The sequence below is a fragment of the Microcaecilia unicolor genome, chromosome 5 (assembly GCF_901765095.1).
Source record: "Microcaecilia unicolor chromosome 5, aMicUni1.1, whole genome shotgun sequence".
NCBI lineage: Eukaryota > Metazoa > Chordata > Amphibia > Gymnophiona > Siphonopidae > Microcaecilia > Microcaecilia unicolor.
The window spans coordinates 247,234,020-247,255,083 of NC_044035.1; the positions used below are offsets into that span (position 1 = coordinate 247,234,020).

At 49.1% G+C, this 21,064-nt stretch overlaps 1 protein-coding gene across 3 annotated transcripts in view; it reads left to right on the plus strand.

The window, feature by feature from the left end:
- Positions 1–21,064, plus strand: part of LOC115470619 (beta-1,4-galactosyltransferase 3-like) — a 160,390-nt gene that overhangs the window by 83,917 nt on the left and 55,409 nt on the right. For all 3 annotated transcript variants that reach the window (XM_030203925.1, XM_030203924.1, XM_030203926.1), the window contains exon 5: positions 16,866–16,988. In XM_030203925.1, coding sequence (XP_030059785.1) covers positions 16,866–16,988 — 123 coding nt within the window. The remainder of the gene's footprint in view (positions 1–16,865; positions 16,989–21,064) is intronic.

A 21,064-nucleotide genomic window follows, 5' to 3' on the forward strand; every position in this document is an offset into this window, starting at 1 on the left:
GGCGTGTAGAAAGTTCCTGTCCAGGGGTATATATGACACCTGTGATGTGGCATCTCGAGCTGCGGCCCAAGGTATAGTGATGCGCAGGACTCTCCTGGCTGCGTGCCTCTGACCTGGACAACCGCTACCCAGCAACGCCTGGCGGATGTCCTTGCCGGGGGGGGATAACATTTTTGGCGAGAAGTTCGAGCAGTTGGTGGACCCAACTACACCAGCGGGAAACCGCCCTCGACAAGCTCTCCCACCGGGCGCCTTCAGCATCCACCTCTACAGGTGGATGTTTTTCCCGGGCCAGGCAGGCTGCACCCCTACACCTACAACAAGCGTAGGTACACCCAGCCGGCCCGAAGGCCTCCTCAGGCACAGGGACAGTCCCCAGCGCTCGTTCCCGTCAACAGCGTGCGCCTAAGCAGCCCCCTGCGCCTCCACAGCAAAAGCCGGGGACGGGCTTTTGACTGGATCCATGGGAACATAGCCGCCATCAAAGTGTCCGTACCGGACGCCTGCCGGTCCGGGGGGAGGTTGAAAGCTTTTCACCAAAGGTGGCCTCTTATAACCTCCGACCAGTGGGTTCTCCAAATAGTGCGGTGGCGGATACGCCCTGAATTTGGCCTCCACTCCACCAAATTGCCCACCGGGAGCCTCAATCCTCAGCTCCCATCACAAGCAGGTACTTGCAGAGGAACTCTCCGCCCTTCTCAGCGCCAATGCGGTCGAGCCCATACCAACCGGGCAGGAAGGGCAGGGATTCTATTCCAGGTACTTCCTTGTGGAAAAGAAAACAGGGGGGATGCGCCCCATCCTAGACCTGAGAGGCCTGAACAAATACCTGGTCAAAGAGAAGTTCAGGATGCTTTCCTTGGGCACCCTTCTTCCCATGATTCAGAAAGGTGATTGGCTATGCTCCCTGGATTTAAAGGACGCTTATACCCACATCCCGATACTGCCAGCTCACAGACAGTATCTCAGATTCCGCCTGGGGACACGGCACTTTCAGTATTGTGTGCTGCCCTTTGGGCTCGCCTCTGCCCCACGGGTGTTCACGAAGTCGCGACGTATCTACGCAAGCTGGGAGTGCACGTGTTCCCATATCTCGACAATTGGCTGGTCAAGAGCACCTCGGAGGTAGGGGCTCTCCGGTCCATGCAGTGCACCATTCACCTCCTGGAGCTGCTGGGGTTTGTGATAAATTACCCAAAGTCCCATCTCCAGCCAGTCCAATCTCTGGAGTTCATAGGAGCTCTGCTGAATTCACAGACGGCTCAGGCCTTTCTTCCCGAAGCGAAGGCCCACAACCTCCTGTCCCTCGCTTCCCAGACCAGAGCGTCTCAGCAGGTCACAGCTCGGCAGATGTTGAGACTCCTAGGTCATATGGCCTCTACAGTTCATGTGACTCCCATGGCTCGTCTTCACATGAGATCTGCTCAATGGACCCTAGCTTCTCAGTGGTGCCAAGCCACCGGGAATCTAGAAGATGTCATCCGCCTGTCCCTCAGTTGTCGCAATTCGCTGCACTGGTGGACCATTCGGACCAATTTGACCCTGGGACGTCCATTCCAAATTCCGCAGCCCACGAAAGTGCTGACGACGGATGCATCTCGCCTGGGGTGGGGAGCTCATGTCGATGGGCTTCACACCCAGGGACTGTGGTCCCTCCAGGAACAGGATCTTCAGATCAACCTCCTGGAGCTCCGAGCGGTCTGGAACGCACTGAAGGCCTTCAGAGATCGGCTGTCCTATCAAATTATCCAAATTCGGACAGACAATCAGGTTGCAATGTATTACATCAACAAGCAGGGGGGCACCGGATCTCGCCCCTGTGTCAGGAAGCCGTCGGGATGTGGCGTTGGGCCCTGCCAGTTCGGCATGCTTCTCAAGCCACATACCTGGCAGGTGTAAACAACAGTCTGGCCGACAGGACTGAGCAGAGTCATGCAACCGCACGAGTGGTCGCTCCATTCCAGAGTGGTACGCAGATCTTCCGAGAGTGGGGCACTCCCTCGGTGGACCTTTTCACCTCTCAGACCACCAACAAGCTGCCTCTGTTCTGTTCCAGACTACAGGCACACGGCAGACTAGCGTCGGATGCCTTTCTCCTCCATTGGGGGACCGGCCTCCTGTATGCTCATCCTCCCATACCTTTGGTGGGGAAGACCTTACTGAAGCTCAAGCAAGACCACGGCACCATGATTCTGATAGCGCCTTTTTGGCCCCGTCAGATCTGGTTCCCTCTACTTCTGGAGTTGTCCCTCCGAAGAACCGTGGAGATTGGAGTGTTTTCAGACTCTCATTTCGCAGAACGACGGAGCGCTTCTGCACCCCAACCTTCAGTCTCTGGCTCTCACGGCCTGGATGTTGAGGGCGTAGACTTTGCTTCGTTGGGTCTGTCTGAGGGTGTCTCCTGCGTCTTGCTTGCCTCTAGAAAGGATTCCACTAAAAAGAGTTACTTTTTCAAGTGGAGGAGGTTTGTCGTTTGGTGTGAGAGCAAGGCCCTAGAACCTCGCTCTTGTCCTGCACACAACCTGCTTGAATACCTTCTGCACTTATCAGAGTTTGGCCTCAAGACCAACTCAGTAAGGAATCACCTTAGTGCGATTAGTGCTTACCATCTTCGTATAGAGGGTAAAGCCATCTCTGGAGAGCCTTTAGTCGTTCGATTCATGAGAGGCTTGCTTTTGTCAAGGCCCCCTGTCAAGCCTCCTGCAGTGTCATGGGATCTCAACGTCGTCCTCACCCAGCTGATGAAACCTCCTTTTGAGCCACTGAATTCATGCCATCTGAAGTACTTGACCTGGAAGGTCATTTTCTTGGTGGCAGTTACTTCAGCTCGTAGAGTCAGTGAGCTGCAAGCCCTGGTAGCTCATGCTCCTTATACCAAATTTCATCATAACAGAGTAGTACTCCGCACTCACCCTAAGTTCCTGCCAAAGGTGGTGTCGGAGTTCCATCTTAACCAGTCCATTGTCTTGCCAACATTCTTTCCCAGACCGCATACCCGCCCTGCTGAGCGTCAGTTGCACACATTGGACTGCAAGCGAGCGCTGGCCTTCTATTTGGAGCGGACACAGCCCCACAGACAGTCCGCCCAATTGTTTGTTTCTTTCGACCCCAATAGGAAAGGGGTCGCTGTCGGGAAACGCACCATCTCCAATTGGCTAGCAGATTGCATTTCCTTCACTTATGCCCAGGCTGGGCTGGCTCTTGAGGGTCATGTCACGGCTCATAGTGTTAGAGCCATGGCAGCGTCGGTGGCCCACTTGAAGTCAGCCACTATTGAAGAGATTTGCAAAGCTGCGACGTGGTCATCGGTCCACACATTCACATCTCATTACTGCCTACAGCAGGATACCCGACGCGACAGTCTGTTCGGGCAGTCGGTGCTGCAGAATCTTTTTGGGGTTTGAATCCAACTCCACCCTCCAGGACCCGAATTTATTCTGGTCAGGCTGCACTAACAGTTGTTCTTCGTAGGTCAATTTCTGTTATGCCCTCGCCATTGCGAGGTTCAATTGACCTGGGTTCTTGTTTTGAGTGAGCCAGAGAGCTAGGGATACCCCAGTCGTGAGAACAAGCAGCCTGCTTGTCCTCGGAGAAAGCGAATGATACATACCTGTAGCAGGTGTTCTCCGAGGACAGCAGGCTGATTGTTCTCACCTACCCTCCCTCCTCTCCTTTGGAGTTGTGTTTTACTCATTCCTTGCTTGTCATTCAACTGAGCGGGAACGGTCGCGCCCGGGCGGGAAGACGGCCGCGCATGCGCGGTGGGCGTGCCCTGCGTGCGGGACCGCCCGCGAAGTTTTTGTTCCGGTTGGTGGGGGCTGCCGTGGACGTCAACCCAGTCGTGAGAACAATCAGCCTGCTGTCCTCGGAGAACACCTGCTACAGGTATGTATCATTCGCTATATATAGAAATGAAAAAAAAAACAGAGAAAAGAAAATATGATACCTTTTTTATTGGATTAACCTAACACATTTTTTGATTAGCTTTCAAAGGTAACCCTTCTTCTTCAGAAATGATCAAATGTTGACAAATATCAGAATATATATGTGAAACACAAAAGCATTCCAATGACAGTCTCACAGGAAGAGAGTAGGCTGGGTTAGGTGAGAGACAGGGAGAGATGGATAGGTGGTAAGAGAGTGACAAAGCAGTATAATTTTATGGTTTATAATGGGATAGAAAATCCAGATCTTTGTTGTTCTCTCTGGTGGGTTTCAAAATATTTAATCATTTATTTTGAAACCCACCAGAGAGAACAACAAAGATCTGGATTTCGAGGACAAGGAAGGATTCAACTTTGTCTTTGACACTCTGGGACCCCAATGCCATGTGTTGGGTGAAGGTCAAGAAGTATCGGTCCCTTTCGAGGCAGGTCCAGGCCATCAGTTCAGCCCTGATGTCTTTGAAGGACGTGACCTCACCAGCTGAGCCCCAGCCCTTACCAGTGGCTTCCCTCAGGAGCAGATATGGGTCATACTCATGGAAGAGATGGAGTACCTGCTAGCCCAATTCAATGCTGAGGCATCAAGGACTTTTTTTTTGTGTTACATTTGTACCCCTCGCTTCCCACTCATGGCAGGCTCAATGCGGCTTACATGGGACAATGGAGGGTTAAGTGACTTGCCCAGAGTCACAAGGAGCTGCCTGTGCCTGAAGTGGGAATCGAACTCAGTTCCTCAGTTCCCCAGGACCAAAGTCCACCACCCTAACCACTAGGCCACTCCTCCACTTCAACTTAAGCTCTGGAGGAGCTTCATCCCATTCTAGATACCTATGCCCAGCCTGTCCCATGTTCAGTGATGCCGATGCACATCAAGACAGTGTCACTGTCCAGTCTGTTGGGGGGAGAAGCTTCCTCAGGGCAAAAGACGTCATCTGTCTCTCGGTGCCTCCATCCAAGGCCTGAACAGCATGTCAGTAGATCAAAGCAGGCATAGACTCAGGCATCCAGAGAGGATTATTTCTTTGATTCTGATACGGATTGCTCCTGGGAGTCTGAGGAGGGGTCCCATGGTAATCCTTCAGACTCCTCCCCCCCACACAAAAGGAGAGTTCCGCAGGAGGGGACTTAATGATTTTACTAGAGAGATGACTACGTCTATCTCTTGATTTGGAGACCGAGGATAAGCCCAGGGCTGAGTTGTTGGGCATCCTTTACTTTGCCCCTCCAAAGAAAGCTGTGACAGTGCCCATGCACAGAATCCTTGGGAATGTGCAGATAAACCAGTGGGAGACACCTCCCTCCCCTACACTGCCTGTACATAAGAAGGCCAGCTCTATATATAGAGTCCAAAACGCTCTGAGAAGCTTCAACTTCCTCACCATTCCATGGTGGTCGAATCTGCTCTCAAGAGTTATTGCTTTGGAATTTTTTGGGAGAAAATGTTTTCAGAGTGCTATGCTTGCATACATTCTTGCATACATTCTTATTAGCTCTTAATGAGATTATACTTGTGGAATTTAGTAAACAGTGTTGCACAGTTTCAGACACTGTCCTCAGATTAGGCTGCAGAGCTTCGCCAGCTATTCTATTCTTATGATTTATAGTCCACACTAATCTCATCAATAGATTCTGTGGAATAGCAAGCCATTGACACCTAACCAGATAAAGATATTTACAACAATCATAGATTACAGTTTAGGCAATTGCATCATAATAGCAATTAAAATAATACGTTTTTAAAAAACTTTTCAAAAAAGAATATAACAAGAAATTTGTCTTAAATGCACCAAAAGATTATTCCACTGCTTAGTTCCCTGTTATCCAAAAGAATTAACGATTTTAAACAGATTTTACTGAACAAAGATTGGTAATGGGAATTTGTATGGTTAATTGGACAAAGCTTCTGGACCCATACCATATAAAGTTTAATATACTAATGTTACCAACCATCTAATTATCCCAACTTACTCTGTACCACGCATCTTGTTCCCATCATATATCTGCACTTGGTCCCTCAGCTATATGGTAAACTGTATTGTAGAAAATCATTAGCATCATATCTATGTTAGTTATGTTCTAATGCATGCTTATTAGGTGTATCAGTGGTATTATGCTAACATTGTGTTATATCTCTGGTATTTGAATTCCAGTTCCGTTAAATGTGTATATTTTTTTAATACTGTCTCACGATAGTTATATTATTAGGTTTAAGTTTGCTGTTTTCAAGTTTACCTCATTTATTGTATTTGTTTCTCCGAGGACAAGCAGGCTTGCCTATTCTCACAGATGGGTTGATGCCGTTCCCATGTTGCATGGCCCACCAATATTGCCATAGTAAAAAATAGAGCTTTCAGGAGCACGAGCTGCGTTCCAGCGTGCTTGCACCAGTGCTTTCCTGCCCGCCACGTGAATGCGCAGCTTCAGTTTTGTTTTTTTCCACGTGAGGAGCAGCTGCTTTCTGTGGAGGCTCCTCACACACCCGGTCAGAACATTTAAAAAAAAAAAAAATTCAGTGCCTTCGGTGTGTTTTTCTACACGTTCTTCTTGCTCTTTTGTTTAAAAAAATGTTTCCTTTATTTCTTTAGTATTTTTGTCCACGTTTGTTTCCTTTATTTTTTGACACGGGCCGCTTTCAGGCCTGCCCAGTCAGGCTTTTTCTCTTTGTTCCTCTTTCCCCCTTTTCAGGCACCATCGCGTCTTTTGATTTGGCTGGTACGGTTTTTCCTTCCATGTCCATGAAGACTCACAGTGGCTTCAAGCGTTGTACTTAGTGCATCCGGACCATCTCTGGGAAAAACACCCATTCTTGGTGTCATCAGTGCCTTGGGCCTGGCCAACTGTGTCCTCTGCGTTCATATGAAAAAGAGGAGTCAGGTTCCTGAGAGTCTCAATGCGTGGGATTTTTGGAGCCCGATCTGGTCCCTCGACGGCATCAAGGTCGGAGGTGTCGGAATCGACGTCAAGCATCGCACTGACATCAGGAGCCTAGGTAGGGATGGCTGCTTCGAGACCCCGTGGCAGTGGGAGTAGTGAGGCATCGAGTGGGTCTCCACCTGTCACGAGGCCTTCTGCTATGCAGGCCCCCCGGGACTGCCCATTGTTGAACCTAACCCCGAGGCAACGGGAGGATTTGACGTCATCCTCGGCACCGAGGAGCATGGGTGATGATGCACTAAACACAGGAGACAATGCATTTATTATCATGGCACAACTTGGCTGCAGCTTTATTTTTCATACCATCAAAATTTGCATTAGGTATACCCAAGCCAACCAAACCTTCCGGCTTAACAACCCACACAGTCCGCCGCCATTAGCAAGACTGACCAACCATATACAGAGCTCCCCGCCGCACAGCAAGGGAGCTCAACCGTAAGCGCAGCTGTCCCAGCTGCCAAGCTTACTCGATCAGGCATGGGTACCCCGCCACCAGCCCGGGGTAGTAAGACTTGCCCCGGGCCACCACCCATCAGCAGCGACCAGTTGTGCCAAAAATTACATTATCTAATACGCTCTGCAAATCATTATTAAACAAATCATTGCCAACCGCAGAGAGGTGCGTCCCATCTTTCCAAAAGAACCCTTCGCACATCTCTTCTGCCCAGGCTTGCGTCACCTGCAATCCACCCATTCTCGTGACCCAGGTTGCTATCTGCCTGTTCATTTTCTTCCTGGGCCTGCCCCATGGTCTCCATTGTCTGTGACTCCATCTGGAGATTATGTCTGACCAAATCATGAGGGTGTGGGGAAAACGTTGTGCTATTATGGACAAATCCCGCTTAGCAGCAAGGACCAATTCGATGCAGGACTGCGCTCCCAGGTCGTTGCCCCCCAGGTGTATCACCATGGTGTGAGTGGGGGGCTAAGTCTGCCGCTCGGTGCTCCAGGAATGGGATCAGCTGGGACCATCTCATCCCTCCAACCCCCATCCAGAGCATTCTAAAGCCCTTGGGGGCCAAGCCCAAATGGGTGCTGTACGGTCTTGCCTCTGCTTGGCGAGCCACCCATTTGATAAACGAGTGTCCGATAATCCACACACTTTTTGTCCCCTGGACGACCCCTGCAATATAAAATACTAGTATAAAAGGCCTGTTTCGGTAGACAATGAAACGGGCGCTTGCAAGGTATTCCCCCTCCCCTCCTCCCTCCCTCCTCCTGAATTCCAGACCCCCCCTCCCTCCCGATTTCCAGCCCCTTCTCCCTCCCTCCCTTCCTTCCTTTCCTTCTGAGTTCCAGACCCCTCCCTTCTTTCCTTCCTTCCTTGTTTCTGAGTTGCAGACCCCCCCTCCCTCCCTCCCTCCCTCCCTACCTACCTCCCTACCAGTTCAAGTCCCCCTGACGGCTGTCCCTCCCTCCCAGTTGAAGGCCCCCTCACGCCCCTCCCACCGAGTTCCAGATTCCCCCCTCCCTCCGATTTGAACACCCCCCCTCGGCATTACTGTCCCCTTGACCCCTGTGCCGCGACCCTGTGGTCCCCCCCTTCCCGCAGAAAACCCTCCCCCTTTCTCCATCGCGTACCTGTGCTGACGACAGCCACACTTCTCTTCTTCTCTGCGCCGGCGATTGACGTTTTTCGGGTGGTGGATAGGTGCGTTATGCGTCTGAGCGATGCGATTCGACATCATGACGATCGGGTGCTAGCAACGTAATCCCCCACCCTCCCTCCTTCTCTCCCTCCCACAGTGAGTTGGTGAGTGTGAGTGCTCCGCCCTCGACATCATCACGTTGTAACGCGAGGGCGGGGCACACACTCATGGGCAAAAGCGATCTACACAACTACGGAAGTTCCGGCTTCATTAGAACGTTGGAGGTGCGTTTTATATAGAGAGATATGTTGGTCATCAGCATTAGAGGGCCCCTGACCCGTTGGACAATCGCTCCCTGATGTACATCTTATACTCTGCCGATTTCCATCTACCTAGCTTCTTGATGGATTTTGGAGGGAATCCCTCTGCTACCGCGCATGTGGTGGCCCCGATCCTAAATGAATGTGTCCCGAAATTATCTGGGTTGTGTCCCTTTTTCTGCAAGCATCTCCGCAATACCGCCGTGAATTGGTACTGTGTGAGAGGGGAGCCGTCTTGATGTACAAGGAAAGACACGCCCCCATTGGGCCTCCCTGCGAGGTAGTCCCTGATGTTTGTTATAGGGCATGTCTGTAGCGACTCCACCTGTGTTAAGGTGATTGCCTGCCCTTTGCCCATCTGATCTGTCTTCGATCTATGAATTACCAGCCAGAGGGAGTTTCCGGCCAGCGTAACTTGACTGTGCAGCAGACCACCTCCCTCCCTCAACTTCTTGGAGGGGGCTACTAATTTGCATATCCTAAGTGCCCCGAAAAATGCTATTGAGAAGGCTGCTCGAAATAATTTGACCTCGTACTGCGAACTGCACACGGTCGCTAGTGCTTGCCACATTCCTAATAATATTTCGTGTGTAATGGGGAATCTCTTGTCTGGCCTGGCCCCTTGTTCGCGTTTCCATCCTTCCAATAGCTTCCTGACCAGAAAACTTTTCCTTGAGGCTCCACAACCTGCTAGTTTAGTGAAAAATGAGAAGGCGATTAAGTGACTGACTGGCTAACGATGCATGTGACCAGTGGTGTGCTGGTAAATTTTTAACAGGTTCTCTCCGCGGTCCACCTCGGCGTCCACCACTGCCCCCCCCCCCCACGTCCACCTCTGCGCCCCCCCCCAAAATTGCAGAGCTGGCTATAGCCAGTGGGTGGGGGGGCAATGCATTACTCTCTCCAGGAAAAAAAAATGATCCCAGGTTCCAATCTAATTCATGTTTAATGTGGGATAAAATGCCATAAATAAGTAAATAAATATAAACTTTTAATGTTGAGCACCTGATTCTCAAAGGGAACATATTCCAAACACTATAATGAAAATAAAATCATTTTTTCTACCTTTGTTGTCTGGTGACTGTTTTTCTGATCATGCTGGCCCAGTATCCGATTCTGCTGCTATCTGTCCTCTTAACTCCGTTTCCAGGGCTTCCTTTCCATTTATTTCTTTCCTTTCTTCTTCATTTCTGGTTCTCAGCTTCTGCCTATTTTCTTCATCCATGTGCAGTTTTTCTCCTCTCTTCCTTTTCCCTTATCTTATCTCCTTCCTCACTCTTCCCTCCCCTCCATCCATGTCCAACATTTATTCTCTCTCCCCTCCTCTCCCCCTGCCCGCCATCCACCCATGGCCAGCGACCCTTCTCTCCCCTGCCCTCCATCCACCCATGTCCAGCAGCGACCCTTCTCTCCCCTGCCCTCCATCCACCCATGTCCAGCAGCGACCCTTCTCTCCCCTGCCCTCCATCCAGCCATGGCCAGCAGCTCCCTTCTCTCCCCTGCCACCCCCTCCCAACTTGTTCCGCAAATTCTCCTGCTTCCTCCCTCCCTCCCAATCCGGTCCCTCACCGACCCTACCTTGGCCATCAAATTCTTCGGGGCAGGCAGTGTTGCCTGCCCGCTGCCATCGCTGACTTTCCTCCGCCGCCCGATCGCGCTTCAAAATGGCCGCCGAGACTTACAGAAGTCTCGCGAGGCCGCCTCTGGAAGTCTCGGCGGCCATTTTTAAAGCGCAAACAGGCGGCGGAGGAAAGTCAGCGATAGCAGCGGGCAGGCAACACTGCCTGCCCCGAAGAATTCGATAGTCAAGGTAGGATCGGTGAGGGACCGGATCCAGAGGGCGGAGGGAGGGAGAGCCGGCTCGCCCTTTCCAACAACCGGCTCGCAAGTCCGGCCAAAATTTAACAATCGGATCTTGCGAGCCGGAGCGAGCCGGCTCCAGCACACCACTGCATGTGACACACCCGCCTGCTTCGCGTATAAAATGTATTCTACTATTAGTTTTTCTGGTACAGGGCCTTTGCACCACCCCTGCCTCAGCAGGAAGGAGCTGACTTTTGCGAATCCTGACGTATATACTCTCCATGTCCCTGGTGCAAGTGAGTGTCGCAACAATCGCCAGGCTTCAGTGCTCCGAAATTCCATAAGTATTCGAGGACGCTCTCTCCCTCCATCTCTGCTTGCGGCGCCAGTTTCCGGAACAGCTCTGACTTGGAACGAGAAAGAGCATCAGCTATTACATTACGAGCACCTGGTACGTGCTTTGCGCAGAACACAATGTTGTTGAATAGACATAACAGCACTAGCTCCCTCAGCAAGTCTGTCACCCGCGGGCAGCGCGCCGCTTGCCTATTTATGACTGGTACCACTGCTTTGTTGTCTGACCAAAAGACTACCCTCTTGTTGCTCAGTCTCTCCTTCCATATGGCTACCACTACTACTATCGGGAACAGTTCTAAGAAGGTGATGTTCCATAGGATCGCCCCGCCCTTCCACGCATGAGGCCACACTCCCACACACCAAGCTCCTTGAAAGTATGCCCCAAAACCGATACCTCCAGCTGCATCCGTATGTAGCTGTAAGTCTGTATTGGTCACAGGGGCGTCTAACCATACTACCCTGCCATTGAAATTGTTCAAAAACATATCCGAGGTCATCTTTCATTGCCCTGGTCATTCTTATGTAATGAGACGGCCTTCCGACCCCTGACATAGAGCTGGACAGCCTGCGTAGGAAAGTTCTGCCCGTGATTATTACCCTTCATGCGAAGTTAAGATGACCTACCAGGGATTGCATTTCCTTAAGTGTAACCTTCTCCTTACCAAAGGCCCACATTATTAGGCTTTTTAATTTTTCTAATTTGTCTAGGGGGAGTCTGGATACCTTGGCTAATGAATCCAGCTCGATTCCCAAGAATGCCAATCGGGTGCTAGGATCCCATGTTTTTTCTTGGGCCAGGGATATACCGAATCTCTCCGTTAAAGCCTTGAAGTGGTGGAGCAAGGACTGGCAAGTAACGCTGTTCGTGGGACCCACAAATAGAAAGTCATCCAAGTAGTGAATGACGTTCTTACTCCCCGAGGCCTATACTAGCGCCCAGTGTAGAAATGTGCTGAAGCGTTTGAAGAATGAGCAGGACACTGAGCAGCCCATCGGCATGCACTTATCGTAGTAGAACTGGCCCCCAAACTTAAAGCCTAGTATAGGGAAATTGTCTGGGTGCACCGGCAATAGCTGGAATGCCGACTCGATATCTGCCTTGGCCATAAGCGCTCCCTGTCCTGCTTGCCTCAGCACCTGTACCGCCATATCGAAAGAAGCATATTGCACAGACACAGCTTCGGGGGGAAGAAAATCATTCACAGATCCTTCCGCTGGGTAGGAGAGGTTGTGGATGAGTCTATATTTTCCAGGCTCCTTCTTGGGAATAATCGCTAAAGGGGACACTATGAATCTATCAAAAGGCTTAGTTTGGAAGGGGCCTGCTATCCTTCCTAAGTTAACCTCCTTGTTGTTTCGCTCCTGCGCAATTGAGTATAGTCTCTTCAAGGATAGTGAGTTCCTAACATCACTTATATGCCCCGTCCCGTAGTAAGGTATTTGGAAACCGCGACTAAAACCTTCACCTAACAGTTGGGCATCCCTTTTACGAGGGTATCGTGCCAACCAAGGTTGTATCATATCCAAATTGACCAGAGATGGGGCCTTCTGACTCTGTGCGCTAGAGCGGTTGAGTGGGTTGCTTGTCTTTCTTACCGCACTTACTGGCGGGATGGGGGGCTCCGCACCATGCACAGGTGTGTTTGAATTTGCAATTTGGTATATTGCAAGATGCTTTGTTGAAGCGCCAGCAGATCCTTTCCTACGCACCCGTTGCCCTCCCTTGTACCCCAAAACCTGCTGGCCGAAAGGGCCGAGCTTGCATGCCAATGGATGCCCCTCTGTTTGTCATGTATACAACCAAAGGTCAACATCTTTTGAACCCCAGGCCAGTGAGGCATCCTCCTCCATCCTGTCCCTGTAGTCTTCGTCATATCTTACCCACCTGTAGCCCTCGTACTCCTTATAAGCCTTCATTATACTGTACGCAAACGCTAGCATGGGACTATACTGGGTTGCGTCGGTTTGCCCTGTTACATCGATCACTCTCAGGAAGGCTGATAGCTAGTTAAACACGGATCTATGTGGCCCTTTCGATCGTCCTACAGTGTCCTCCTTTCTATCCCTGTGCCTTTTCTTGACCCTTTTCCTTCCTTTTAGTATTTGAAACATATCAAAAAACTTTCTTCTCTTTATCTTTTTTCTGGTGGTTTTGGGGACCATCTTCCATAGTCGAGGCAGGGCAGCTAGTGGCGGGGTACCATTGCCCCTTGCCCCTCCCTCATCATCCGACGAGGAAGAGGACGATGAGGGTGACAAATCAGAGCTGCTATCACTACTCGAGCTGCTCCAATGGCCCCTCCTCCTCTTACCTTTCCACTTCCTTTTCTTTTTCTCTGTCCTGCCCCCAATATGTTTCGCATTGTCTGTTGGGGGCATCCTTTGACTCCCTCTTTCATCTGACATCCCTGTGTGTGAGCCCTGTCCCCCCATGTTCGTGTAGCGGATAGCGGGCGCTCGTGTGTCCCAGTATCAGTGATAACTCACCCTGCTACCCACCCAGCCTCATCCTCCCCATTTACATTAGCATTGCACACTGTTTCGAACCTGCTTGGACGTACCTGGGGCTGTTGCTGATGTGGGATATCTCCACTCCAGGCTGCCCGTCATGTCTCTCATTTCGCCCACGCCTGCTGGCATTGCGGTTGGCACGGGGGCGCCACTGCCTCGGCCGTCATTGTGTAAGAGTTCTCTTCCCATATCAGACGATTTCGGGAAGTTGTAGCTGGGTTCCGGAATGCCCGTGGCCAATGCATACGCCAGGAATGGGGGAACGCCCGTTGGCAACGCTAACACCATAACCCGGCCATGCTCCATAATAAGGTACCTGCATGGGGTAAACCTAGCTCTGGCTGTATGGGGGCATTGGGGCTGAGTTAGGGGGCTGATACTGCACCATCATTGGCCCCAGGATATCTGTGGCCCGTGCTACTGTACCCTGAGTCATTGGTTGAGGCATTGTCCATCCAGGAAAGGATGGGGTTCGGCCAGGGGCTGGGTGTGTCTGCTCGTTGCGCCGGTGGTAGACTCCACACAGCTGTCCCTGGGTTACTTGTGGACTCTGTAGCACCCTCATCTGTCGCTGGTTTCTGTGGTGCCGTCTCCGCGTTATTGGGAGCATTTGATCCCTTCTTCTCTGTTCTTGCCTCCGCTAGGGATGGGAAAGTTTGACCCGCTGCCGTCGCTTTGGGTTTCTTTTTGGGGTCTTTTTTTTTTGTTTGTTTGTTGTGTAAGCTGGTCCCGCCGGCCCATGAGCACTGCACATTGGGCTCTCTGCGTTTCCAGCTAAGACTTCCTTCTGTTTGGATATGATGGGCTGTGCTTCCTCCGTGCCGCTCTCTCATGCGCGATCATCGCTTTCAGGATCCACGGTCGTCATTTCCATTCTGCTCTGGGGGGGGGGGGGGGGGGGGGGTTAGAAACTGGAGATGGAGAGACAGGTGGTATCTGGGTAAACTAAAACGAGATAATCATTTAGTAGCATGACCTGAATGGGCTAATTTTCATACACTTTATTTCCTATAATATATACATTGTTCGCCCTTTTTTTTTTTTTTTTTGTAACCGCCCACTTGCCTGTATACGAAAGAACAGCTGTCCCCGCAGTCGCATGGCCGTGGACCCAGCTATCATCCCTATAAATTTTTTTTTTTTTTTTTTTGCTGACGGGGGGACACACATGGTGCATTCCCATTGCTGACGGATGTTTGTTTGTTTGTTTTTACCAGCATAGCCGCATGTGCGTGGCGCTACCGACACCATATCCCCCATACACTGGCTAGAATAGCAGGCGGCTAACCCACACCCTAGCCGCCTGACATCCCTGGCACGAAAGCAAAGCTGTCCCTACGGCCACATGGACGCGTCCCCACACTGATCTCACAATATGGCCGCCATAAGGGCACACGTGTCCCAGAAGCTGAATGGTGGTGCCCTCTATTTTTTCTTTTTTTTGGGGGGGGGGGGGGGGAAAGCAGCACCCAGATCACCACACACAAAAGAGGAGGCTCCGCACATGACAAACCCGGCCCAAGCTACTCAGAAAGAGAAGCACAGGCAGTCCTCACACCCCCCCAAGCCCAAATAACTCCCTCCTACATGCCTCAAATTAAACCACCACACTTGTTTCAACAGGTCTCTCCTCCAGAGATAGGCCAGGGCAGCACCTGCTTCGCTTCCTGTAGCATTCTCTGGGATACCCACCTCCCCTACTTTATCTTTTATTTATTTATTTTTTGCTTACTGGGGCCGAAGAGAGGCAGCAGCATGGCCTGACGACAATGCTTACCGTGCACGGCTGTTGCGCGACTATCCACTCTTAGACCGCACTGCACCGCCGTTGCTGTCGGGATTGGGACTCCATGTGGGCCGAGGTGTTGGCTGCCGTCCGGCTGGCATGAGCCGCGCATTCATGAGGTGCGGGTCGACAGCACTGTGGGCCGCTTTCCCCCCGCGGCCTGGCACCGCCGCTGCTGACGGGATCGGGATTCCACTAGGGCCGTGAGGTGATGGCCGCCGTCTGGCTGTGCTCAACAGCCGCCTGGAACCGCCATTGGGGCCGAGGACTGTCGCGTGGCCCAGAGAGAGTGGTTTGCTGTTACGTGGTCCTGGAACTGCACGCCGATGCCCGGACGCCAAGAAACTATGGCATCCGGGCTCGGCCTGGGGGTTATAAATCCCCTCATTCTCCCCTCCCACCCCAGCAGGGTACTGGGGGCCAGCGGGAAACCTTCCCCCCTAAGCTCGGCCCTGGGCCCGTCTGCGCAGGCCCGTCGGGGCACAGCGCCATGTTATGGTTGGCTCCGTGCACCCGAGGGCACTACGCCTCTCTTTTAAACCTTCTTTCACACCTTTTAAGGGTTTTTATTTCCCCTGTTATATACCCTCTTCCAACTCACGTAACCCAGTGTTCATGGTGGCAGGCTTCGGCCAGGATCATATATTAGAGCTTTCTTTGGAATCATGGGCCCCAAATCCAGCTAGTGGGTGTCACCTTTGTATGATGGCTAAAACACCCTTCTCCCAAGGGCTGTGAACACCATCTCAACAGCATCCACAAGCCTTAGGAGTGGAAGATCTGGGCCAGGAATCAAACTCTGATCCCTCTGGATAGCAGCATTGCCACTGGACTTCCCATGGTGACTGGCTTTACTTAGAGCTTCCAGCTCAAAGGAACAGGAGGAAACTGCTGGGTTAATTTATTAAAAAAAAAAAAAAAAAAAAAAAAGTAAAGTTTAGAAACATGGATGAAACAGATAAATTGAGCAGAAGGAAATGGTACGCAAGCTACCAATCTTATTGAAGGTAGTGCCTGATAATAATGCTAAAGGCATTATTTGTATTGAAAGGAAGTGTTTCCTTTAATCTATTACAGTGAAATAAATACATTTTTACTTTGAACACTTCACTTGAAACAGCAGTCTCTGCCTAGATTATGTTCATATAAAAGGATGAAAAATAACCCTTCTTTTATGGTGCTGTCTGAATGTTCTTTGTTCTTTTATGAAGACCACCTCTGCCTTCATTAGTTGGGCAGGTTCAATATAGCTGTATAGTGCTGCTCTAGGCTGCAAATGGCATACATTTTTATCATTTAAAGTGCAGCGTTGGTGGACCAAAAAAAGTTAATAATGTGAGTCACACTCATTAGCCACAGAAATATATGTATGTGTGTATGTATGTGTGTATATATATATATATATATATATATATATATATATATATACATACATACATACATGGTAACAAGGACAAAAGCGTTGACAGCAGAAGTTTTTTTGAAACTTGGGAGCAGCCGTGTCAGTAGTTGTGGCTTCCCCTCTAATCGCTCTAAATTCGCACATCTCATTAGCCATTGTGAGCATGGCTGGAATTAATTTCAGTTAGTGATGCACCTGGATGTTTTCTGTCCCTCCTAGTTTGCCATATTGGTCATATTTTGGAGGTGTTTCTGCTCTGACTCCAGGGCAGTACCTGAGAATGAATGGGTTTCCAAACACGTACTGGGGATGGGGTGGAGAAGACGATGACATCTTCATGAGGTAAGAGTTATGAACGGTGCAACATAATGCTTTATTTTGTCTCTGTGGGGTGGGAATGTGCTGTCTTTTTTTCTAAGCTTTAAATAAGTTGTCATAATAATTGGTGTTACCAGGTGCTGGAAATGCCAGTTAGTGGTTGGTGAAAACAGAAAAAACCTCCTAGTAGAGGTGACATAGTACACAATAAATAGAAGCAAATAAAGAAAATGGCCCATCCAGTCTGACCAGCAAGGTGTTTAGGGTTGCACATTTTCCTGATGTTTTCAGCTGAACTGTTATTCTGTGCAAGTTATCTCATTGCTTTGGTACCATCTTCTTGACATTAAAGAAGGTGTATGGGATAAACATCTTTATGTTTATCCCATACACCTTTTTGAATTCTGTTACTGTTTTTTAGGGCTGTACCAAATGTTCGATTTGATTTGGTCCCGAATACATTATTTGTATTTGTCCGAATAGTCATTTAAATTCAAATATGAATAATCCGGGGCTCTACTGTGCTAAATCCTACTAAAATAAACATTTGTTCTCTAATTTCACATTGATTCTATAAAGCTCAATGCCTATTATTCGTATTTGATATTCGTATTCAGGTGAATAATATTTTTCATTATTCTTATTTAGTCAAATAGTAAAATATGCTATTTGGTACAGATCTACTGTTTTTATGTCTACCATTTCTTCAGAACTTTGAGCCAGATGCACAAAGGTCTTGTTAAGGATCCGTATGCGTTTCCAAATCGGTAAAAATTTACCGATTTAGAAACAGAGAGGGATTCAGAAAGAAAATTGCATGCAGATGAGCTGCTTGTTGCTTTTGCGACCCAGCTCATTTGCATGCGATATGGGGGAAGCAAATCTGTGAGCTGAGCATGCGCAGAACAGTCAATCACTATGCGTGGCTGCTCTGCGCATGCTGCAGACTGCTCTCATACACTCAGACAAGCTACGTGTATGAAAGCAGTAGATTTAACTTTTTTTTTTTTTGCAAGCACCAAAGCGCTTTTTTTTGGGGGGGGGGGGGGGATGGGCATACCTGTATTGCAGCTCCCTGCTTCCGCTAAAAAGTGAGAAAAACCTCTCTGCTGCTCTCCCCTCTTCTGTGAGGAATCAGCAGCAGCATCAGGGCTTGGTTCCACCCCCAGCTGTCCCTGCTATTGGCTGGCTGACATCCTAGAACACCCATCTCCCTGAAGATGGACTCTCATTGGCTGGCTGCTATCCAAACTCCTCCTCCCTACTACTACTACTACTATTTAGCATTTCTATAGCGCTACAAGGCATACGCAGCGCTGCCCAAACATAGAAGAAAGACAGTCCCTGCTCAAAGAGCTTACAATTTAATAGACAAAAAATAAATAAAGTAAGCAAATCAAATCAATTAATGTGAACGGGAAGGAAGAGAGAAGGGTAGGTGGAGGCGACTTCCCTGATGACATCACTTTAGAGCTGTGAACTGATTGGATCCAAACTTCCTGGTGTCCCCCTCCAGTAATGAGTAGGCGGGACATCCCAGGCTGATGCTGTCCAATTGGTTTAGCCCCTCTCTTTGGAGGGAGACACCAGGAAGTTCGGATCCAATCAGTTCACAGCTCTAAAGTGATATCAGGGAAGCCCTACATGGAGGAGGAGTTGGGACAGCAGCCAGCCATTGAGAGTCCATCTTCAGGGAGATGTGCATTCTAGGATGTCAGCCGGCCAGTAGAAGGAAGCAGCAGGAACAGCTGGGGGTGGAACCAAAGCCTGTTTCCCACAGACACTGTTTCTTTGATGGACCCTTGTCTTCCTTGCATTTTTGGTAAGTCACCATTACTTTTATGCTTTACATTTCGGTACTGCCCCCTCCCCCCCCCCCCCCCCCCCCCCCCCCCCCCCCCACACACACACACACAATTTCTTGCCAGTAAAATATCATTTCAGAAAAGAATCATGGTACGGCTTTCATACACGCAAAGAAGTTACGTGTAAGCTGGTATACTTTTTTTTTTGTGCTCCATCTTCCCTGCTTGTGTCTCCCCTTCTCCTACTTGTGATAATGAAGAACTGGCAGGTCCAGACCTCCAGTTAAAAGTTCCACGGTAAAGGTAGGGACTGCTTTTGTGCATGGGGTCGGAAACGGTAGTGCATCACATCACTTTCACTTTATAATAGTAATTAGCTCATTTGCATTCCATTTTCGTTAGCTGCTACTGTGACAGGAAAATGGCTCGGAGAACCCTTTTGTGCATGTCCTGGTTTACAACTTGCGCGCTAAACTGGCTAGAACCAGTTTAAAAACCATGTTGCTGGCTTGTTAAGTTTAGTGCATCTGGCCCTTTATTCCATGCATTCTCTTGCCTTTCCTGGTATTTTTTAGTCTACTGCCTTGGAGACAAGGACTGCATCAGAATTCAAAAAGTGTGGGACAAGCACAGAGGAGATGATTGCAGAACTGAGAAGGAGGTGTGAGTGGGCCATATGGTGTTTATCTTCTACAGAATTCTATGTAAAGAGCTTGCTTCAAACACTTGATTTTAGAATCAAGATTATGGGAATGCAATTGCATTTTTCTCACGCCTCATAATTCATTCAGCCACCCTGAAACCCCTTTGTTTAACTAAAGAACCTGAGCGAGGTTAGCCTTTGGGAAGAGCATAGCCCTGGTGCTCTCCCATCGATTCTTCCTCTTCCCCACTAGAGTGGGCAATACATTGTCCCCTTGCAGCGGAGGAGAATTTGGGCAAGAGGAGAAGGGAGATAGTGATATCTTATGACATGTTTGGAAGAGAGTTTCAGGGCACAAAGGCTAGGCTTTGCCATTCTCTTAGTATCCTCCAGTCTTTTTTCCTCTTCTCCTCTAGTCATCCATGTGGTAAGAGGGAGGTGGCAGGCTTGTGATATGGCAATACACTCATGTGTACACATACAGATACCAACCAGTGAAAATGTGCACTACATTTGCGGGTTTGGATGCATTTGCAGGAATGGGGGTGCTCTGCACCACGTATACGTCAGCCCCTCTTCTTCTTTTTTTTTTTTTTTTTTTTTTTAAATTTTATATTTATTGAGCTTTACAAAAATATATCCCAATATTTTGAGATAAACAAGAAATATAGAAAATTTACAAAGCAGAGACAAATAAGCAAAGTAAATAGATTTAAACTTTTGCCCACAAATAATAGCAAAAAAAATCCAAGTGATGAGAAAAAGGCTATCAAGACAAACTCTAGACACATCAATGCCTGTCATTCACCCAAAATACTCTCCCCAACCTGCCACTACAGCATACTTACAGGACTATACAACAACATTTATGTCTTCTATCTGCTTTGGGTCAAAAAATTGAAAAACTCTTCCAAAAACCAAAGGATACGAGAAGAAAATGTAAGAAATGGGCTCTTTATTAAAGTTGACTCAACTTTGCACTGTGTTTTGACAATAGTGCCTGCCTCAGGAGTCTTAATGTAGTTGTGATTCAAAGTTGGATAGTAAAATCTGGCAAAGAACAGTGGTAAAACCAGGCACGAGTCTTTAAAAAGACTAGTGATGGCCCAGTGGTGTGTTAAAATGAATTCTGTACAAGAAAAGGGGCCAAAGGCTGAGAAATCGTAGTAAACTACAAAGCACAATCGTGTGGTCCAGTTCCAAGGCAAAAGAAACCACCAAAGTAGTTCTCTGAGTAATTACTTCCAAAGAGGACTCAAGAAAAGATGTCAAATTCATATTATCCCCTGCTAGACCCTGAGGGATCTCACCAGCAGATCTCCCTGAGCCTAGCATATACTGGGCTTGCGTAATAGGGGTTAATCAGTCATTAGCCATCCCTAGGACCTCAATAAGATACTTCTTAACAATATCCACCAGTGTAATCAAGGGAGACCTAGGAAAGTTGAGCAGTCTCAACTTATGCCTCCAAATCTGGTTCTCCAAATACTCCAAACAACGGTGCAAAAAGTGTTTGGTAGGTCATGGGGGCTCTGGATCACATTTCTTTTTGATAGTGCTGGCCCCTTTAAGATGGTGCCTGGGAGCATTGGGCTGCATGTTAGTGGTCCAATGCTCTTGAGCAGGAGGAACACCAGCTTTGAGCTGGAAAT